Genomic DNA, 7,089 nt, shown 5'->3' with positions numbered 1-7,089 from the left:
TCTATTCATTCCTTAACTTGAGTAAGATTTTGAATGCAGGACTTTTATTTTTGCAAAAAAATCTCAGAGATTAAAGTTTAAATTTATTTGAAAAATGTAGGTTTTCATTTAGATTTACCGGTGAATTCCAAAGAAGAAAAGTCACAAAGTTTCGCAAAATAAGTCGTACATTTATGTGAAAAGTTTTGACATTCTCTGAGATTATTAGCAAATTTACATGAAAACAAACGTGGAAAACAACGTGGTACCTTGACAAAACATTTTACGACTTTATTATTCCCAGAAATGTACGACTTTTATCTCATAAACCTCGAGTTTTTTCTCTGAGTAATACCCCCTCTCCCCCGGCTCCTACAGTGGCCCCAATACGCCATCGCACATGACAGCTCCACTACTGCTCTGTATGTGATTCTGCGTGGAGAGATGGTGTTTGTGCTGCGACTGGCTCTCAGCACGCCTGCATCATTCATGAAGGATGATTGTCTTGCGGCTGCTGCTGATGGATCCTGATCTTTCCTCTCTAATGCTTATCAATGAACTACAGGTCTGGTCCTCTGTGAGTCAGAGGGGAAGTGGTCACATGTGAAGAGTCTCTTATGTAACAGCTGCCTGAAGGCTTTTTAAATACCTTTTTTATGGCTGTAGTAGGAGAGCAGGACTAGAAGATGGGATGTTTATTTTCGAAAAAGTAAGCTGGTTTTATCAGAGGAAGAACTCCAAAAAGTGACAGACCTGCTGAGTCTAGTTAGAGTCGCTGTGTTGTGATTGGACACTGTTTAGGAAATGGAAGGGTTAATCGAAAGGTTTGGACCAGACGGCAACCTCCGGTCCTGCCAAGAGAAGCTAAAGCTTCATGTGTTAAAGCTGCATTCTCTCTAGTGACCACCAGGGGGCGACTCCTCTGGTTGTATAGAAGTCTATGAGAAAATGACTCTACTTCTCTCTTGATTTATTACCTCAGTAAACATTGTAAACATGAGTTTATGGTCTCAATCTCTAGTTTCAAGTCTTCTTCAATACAGCATGATGTTCATTTAGTACATTATGGTCCATTTAGAGTCAAACAGACCATAAAGCAGGGGATGCTTTAGGGCGGGGCTACACGGTGATTGACAGGTCTCTACCAGAGACGTATATGGCGTCTCTACGTCACTCCTCTTCAGTCCAGATATGGTCACTTCCAACAAGCACACCCGAAACCTTTTTACAAAATTGACAGTCGGACTTGAACAATTAGCAAAGGACTCAAAGGTGACGAACTCCACTTTGCGTTGTTAATATTTCATGGAAGAAGGAAAAACTAGATAATTAACCTCAGCAAAAAGTATCTGCAGAGTTTGGGGATGTGAGAGCAGCTTCTTCACTCCTCATGTTCCCATCAAACATTGATTCTATCAAAAAGAAATGCTGCATCAGGACTTTCAGGACTGTCAGAACTAGAAGTGACAGGACTAAGGCCCATGATGCAGGATGTCAGTGTTGTGCAGCCCGGAGCTGAGTCCACATTAGTCCGTGTGGACCCGTCAGGCTGCCTAATTGCTTGCTACCTGCACTGAACGCCATTAATCCACAAAGCCTCTTTGTCCTGTCAATGAGTAAATAACCGTCTGGCGTGAAATCACGTCTGCGAGGTGAAACGGCGAAACTTCAGCGTGTGATTCCTCTCCTCTGACTCCATCATTCACTTGTTTGTTTTTCTGGAGCTGGATGCTGAAACGTGAGCTCTGCCCAGGATTCTTGGGTCTGCAGTGTGTGTGTGTGTGGGGGGGGGGGGGGGACCTTGCCACGTTTTGTTTGCTCTTCGCAACGGAAGTGGTCTGTTTGGTGGGGCTGACAGCTCGTCTTTGTGTCGGAGAGCGAGGCCACCATGAGAGAGAGCGGGGCAAAGCCGGTGACAATGATGGACGAGGTGAAACAATCGTGCCCTCCCTCGCTCGCCCGTTTCCCACATTCCTGCCTCCCATGGCAACTGGCTGCTGCCGCCCACCGCCGGCAGGAACACCGGCACCGGCTCCCCAGTGTAGTCACTCTACGGGGGCTGAAGCATTTAAAGGAGCACTCTTGCACAAGTGTACATTTTTAAAGTCACTTTTTCTCAACGTGGTTAGTAACAATAGGCCTGTTGTATAAAGTCTTCTGTTGCTCTGCGGGAACTTTTGTCAAGTCTGAGGAAATAGCCCGGATGATGTCACACTGTGGTGATGTCATCAGGGTTATCTTTAGTTTGGGTTTTGAGACAAAAAAAAAAAGATAATAAATCAATGCAGACTGATAACAGAAAACTGTCCGTACAAACTGGAGGCTTGGAGTTTTGAGGATGTTTGTATTTAATGAAACGATGCTGCTGAGTTGCATTATGGGAAATGTAGGATCCAGTGTTTTTGAAGCTTGACCCATACTAGTAGATTATAAGGACCAGGTTATGCTAGAAGACTACGACATGTGGTCCGACATAGGGTTTGCAGAATTCTGTGAATATCCATAGGAATTAACGTGAAATATATTATTGTGGTTATTTACAGTGTCATATGCAGACAGAAACAATCCTTTTACCATTGTAAGCAGACATCATTATCCTGGTTCCGTCCGAATAAATTGCACATTTTAAACTGCGTTTTACGTTGATTTTGTTGTTGTGAACAAAAGCAAACATTCCTCCTGCAGTCTATTACTCTGGTAAAAAAACATCCCTTCCAGCTGCATCACCCAATATAGACATACCTACTACCGATAACCCTTCACCTAAACAAGTGCCTGGCTGGTTATAGTGCCCCCTAGTGTCAACTAAAATAAATACAAAAGTAAAAACAAAATAATCGAACTAATAAAAGTAGCTCCAACACAGTGAATAGAAACACAATGACAGCCTGTTCCTTTAAGGCCAAAACTATCCTAATGAACATAAACAACCAACATGGCTGCTGTTAGTACCAGGCGGCATCCTCCGGTTCTGCCAAGTGAATCCGATGCCTCATGTGTTAAAGCTGCATTCTCTCTAGTGTCCACCAGGGGGCGACTCCTCTGGTTGTATAGAAGTCTATGAGAAAATGACTCTACTTCTCTCTTGATTTATTACCTCAGTAAACATTGTAAACATGAGTTTATGGTCTCAATCTCTAGTTTCAAGTCTTCTTCAATACAGCATGATGTTCATTTAGTACATTATGGTCCATTTAGAGTCACACAGACCATAAAGCAGGGGATGCTTTAGGGCGGGACTACACGGTGATTGACAGGTCTCTACCAGATATTAGATACGCCGTCTCTACGTCACTCCTCCTCAGTCTGTGGTTAGTTCTCACAGCTGTTAAGCTAACAGGCACAGTGAACGTAGGTCGACAGGTAGCCCGTCCAATCATTACATGCAGGCTGAATTAAATTACTGGACCTATTGGCTTATTACAGCCATGTGACAACAACAGATACCTGAATCTTGTTTGTTGTCAGAGCATTTGATTTATTGATTGCTGTTGGGATGTAAAGGGAATTGCAACAAAATATTATTGAAGAAGATCACCAACCTTAGCTTAAGTCAGTTTTCCCAGAGTCCTCCTGGTTTGACTGCGATCCTCACGGTGTGTTTTCTGCTCAGTGCTGCTGACCTGGGTGAACTGCTCCAGCGTTCGTATGGCCACCAGGATCCAGGACGTCTTCACGGTGGGGAAGCTGATGGCTCTGGGCCTCATCATTGTGGTCGGCCTGGTCCAGATCTGCAAGGGTAACATCCTCAGCCTGTGACCCATAAAGCTTTGCTGCTCCCCTGAAGAAGAAAGAAGCCACTCAAATGTCTGATTTATCTTTCCAGGGAACTACGAGGCGCTGACTCCCCAGGTGGCCTTCGCCATGGAAAGGACGCCAACGGTGGGTCAGATCGCTCTGGCCTTCCTACAGGCGTCCTTCGCCTTCAGTGGCTGGAACTTCCTCAACTACGTCACAGAGGAAGTGGTTGAACCCAGACGGTGAATATACCCACTTTTGTCATCACCTTCTCAACATCTTCCAGCTTCCGACTCAGCGTGTTTGTTTGCTCCGCTTGCTCAGACTGTTGGCGACATTTGGGGCTTTTTTTCAGGGGCAGCTTTTGTATAAATCAAATCTTAAAAGGAATAGTTTGACATTGTTTTTCTGGCAGAGAAGATCGATACCGCTCTCTTATCTGTTCATTAACTATTGAGGTGGCACCAGCAGCCGGTTATCTTAGCTAAGCAGAAAGACTGGAAATAGAGGGAAACAGCTAGCCTGGCTCCGTCCAACAGTAACAAAATCCACCGACCGGCATCTCGTTTGCATGTTGTGTTGCATTTGTTTAATCTGTACAAAAAACAAAGTGTATCATGACAATTTGTCGTTTTACGAGGCAAAATGTGCAGGAATAGTTCTGGGCCCGTTTTAAAACAAATTGTCGGTTTCACACTAACATGAAACATGAACTATTCCTTTCATATCCGTCGTTACATCTTCACTTTTTTTGTGATGTCATGTTTGGTGTGATGTCAATTTCACTTTTAGTTTTACTTTTATAGAGGTGCATAACCGGTGGCTCATTTGCATTTTCTCCCCAGTTTACTCTTAACTATTTTATGAACTGTGTTCGTCGAAGGAGATCCATATTTTCTGTTCATGTATAAACTGATAACAGTTCAAAACAATGAGCCTAGTTATTGGAGAGTTTTGTGTTGGTTGCCATTTACCATTCACACTGGCTGCGTTCTGCCACCGGTTTCTACATGTTATGATTGTGTGTGAACCCAACCTTCATGCATGTTTGATCGCTCTTCTTGGTTTTGATTGTATCATCTGTGCATGGCGTGTGACCACGGTCAGGAATCTACCTCGTGCCATCTACATCTCCATACCATTGGTGACCATTGTGTACACGCTCACCAACATCGCCTACTTCTCCTCCATGTCGCCCGAGGAGCTGCTGTCATCCAATGCCGTGGCTGTAGTGAGTAACGTGGCGATATGACGACGAGTCGCAATTATGCTTCATCTCTCAGATATTTAGGTCAGCGGTGGATAAAAAAAAACACTTTCTAGATCAGGAACAAGCAACCAGTGGTGGAATGTAACCAAGTACATCTACTCGAGTACAATCTTGACATACAGAGTAACGTATAAATATTACATTTCCATTTACACTAGAGGACGAGTAGATCCAGAATTCATACACTTCGATAAGATACTATAAATATCATAGAGTATAAAGTACATGAATATCAGATAAAAGGCAACAAATATAGATTGAAGCAGAACAATTCGTTCGATAAAAACATGTTGTGAATTTTGGAAATTATAACATCTTCATCATCATTTTGACTTCTGGACTAGATCACACGAGCCGGAATCAATCCTATGGAAGCCACCACTGGAATCTAATTCTACTAAAAGTATAACATTGTCTGATCCGCATCGAAATACAACATTAAACACAATGAACAGACGAAGAAGCTGTGCAGCGTTGATTTAGAATTTGAATGTCAACGTCAAACTACTCAGTGCAGCCCTAGAACTGTCCATCTCTCACAGTCATGTCGTGGTGTTTCATCACATCAGTCATTCTGTCTGTCGTCCTGCTGTCCAGACGTTCGGAGAGAAGCTGCTGGGAATGTTCTCCGTCATCATGCCGATCTCCGTGGCTCTGTCCACCTTCGGAGGGATCAACGGCTACCTGTTCACCTCCTCCAGGTTAGAGCTCCTCCCTCATGCTCCCTCATGCTCCCTCATGCTCCTATACTCTGCTTTGATACGGCTGCTGACGGGCCGTCTGATGTTTCTGCCCTCAGGTTGTGTTTCTCTGGAGCCAGAGAGGGTCACCTGCCCAGCCTGCTGGCCATGATCCATTATAAGAACTGCACACCCATCCCTGCCCTGCTGGTCTGCGTACGTACAACCTCACACTGATGATACACCAATGTTTGTGCTTCACTCAGATGATGCATCCGTCTATATACAGTATTTATTTCGATGTTGTCTCTCTTTTTATTGTATGTTTGTGTTTATTTGAATGTCAGAAGGATATTAAAAAACGGATCAATGGAAATTTGGATTACAGATTTGCTAAGGTTAAAGAAATCCATCCATCCATTATCCAAACCGCTTATCTTGTTCAGGGTCGCGGGGCGCTGGAGCCGATCCCAGCTGACATTGGGCGAAGGCAGGGTACACCCTGGACAGGTCGCCAGTTCATCGCAGGGCACATGTAGAGACAGACAAACATTCACGCTCACAACTACGGGCAATTTCGAGTCTCCAAATAACCTAAGCTGCATGTCTTTGGACTGTGGGAGGAAGCCGGAGAACCCGGAGGGAACCCACGCTGCAACAGGGAGAACGTGCAAACTCCACACAGAAGAACCACCCGGGATTGGGGATCGATCCCGGGTGGTCCTTGAAATCAGCGCTTCGAAGTTCACCAACAGGGGCTGTCAAACAAACTTTGAGCTGGCAGTAGCCCGCTAACGAAACAAAGTTAACTAGCTGTGGCTAATTGGCCTTACTCGGCAGAGATGTTCTTCTCGAAGTCAAGAGCGTAAGAACGTAATTATAAGTGTCTTTAGTTAGGTGGCGCGGGGTGTGATATCCCATACTATGTGTGTTGTACTGAACATACAGAAAGCAACCACACGTTTATTTTTGAATTCAAAATGTAATGGTATATTTCCAAAGTATTTTTGATCTTTTAAGATGGAACTCTAACATCTGTGGAGCGCCTTTTTAATATTGATCACATTGTCATGCCTTGCTGTGTTTTTCAGTGCGCTGCCACGATTGTTATACTCTGCATCGGAGAGACACACAACCTGATCAACTATGTCTCCTTCATCAACTACCTATCGTACGGCGTCACCATCGCAGGCCTGCTCTACTACCGCTGGAAGAAACCCAACCTGTTCCGACCCATCAAGGTACCGATACTTCTTTATACCAGTGGTGGAATATAACCAATTACATTTACAAAAGTACTTTACTTAAGTACAAACTTTAGGTACTTTACTTGCGTGTCAGATGGAAATCAGGAGGCAACCTCCAGTTCTGAAAAGTGAAGTCAAAGCTTCGCGTCCTAAAGCTGCATTCTCTCTAGTGTCT

General features: G+C 44.1%; 1 protein-coding gene across 1 annotated transcript in view; it reads left to right on the top strand.

Moving 5' to 3' along the window:
- Positions 1 to 3,266: 3,266 nt before the first annotated feature.
- The window catches only part of LOC116377286 (asc-type amino acid transporter 1-like), a 6,431-nt gene continuing 2,608 nt past the window's right edge, over positions 3,267 to 7,089 (top strand). Inside the window, exons 1-6 of the mRNA XM_031838886.1 lie at positions 3,267 to 3,718; positions 3,806 to 3,959; positions 4,825 to 4,948; positions 5,585 to 5,688; positions 5,787 to 5,883; positions 6,759 to 6,908. Of these exons, the coding sequence (XP_031694746.1) occupies positions 3,628 to 3,718; positions 3,806 to 3,959; positions 4,825 to 4,948; positions 5,585 to 5,688; positions 5,787 to 5,883; positions 6,759 to 6,908 (720 nt within the window). The 5' untranslated portion in view covers positions 3,267 to 3,627. The remainder of the gene's footprint in view (positions 3,719 to 3,805; positions 3,960 to 4,824; positions 4,949 to 5,584; positions 5,689 to 5,786; positions 5,884 to 6,758; positions 6,909 to 7,089) is intronic.

Source organism: Anarrhichthys ocellatus, unplaced genomic scaffold (genome assembly GCF_004355925.1).
Source record: "Anarrhichthys ocellatus isolate YVR2014 unplaced genomic scaffold, GSC_Weel_1.0 scaffold1096, whole genome shotgun sequence".
In the NCBI taxonomy this organism is placed as follows: domain Eukaryota; kingdom Metazoa; phylum Chordata; class Actinopteri; order Perciformes; family Anarhichadidae; genus Anarrhichthys; species Anarrhichthys ocellatus.
This window is presented reverse-complemented; position numbering and strand designations above follow the sequence as displayed.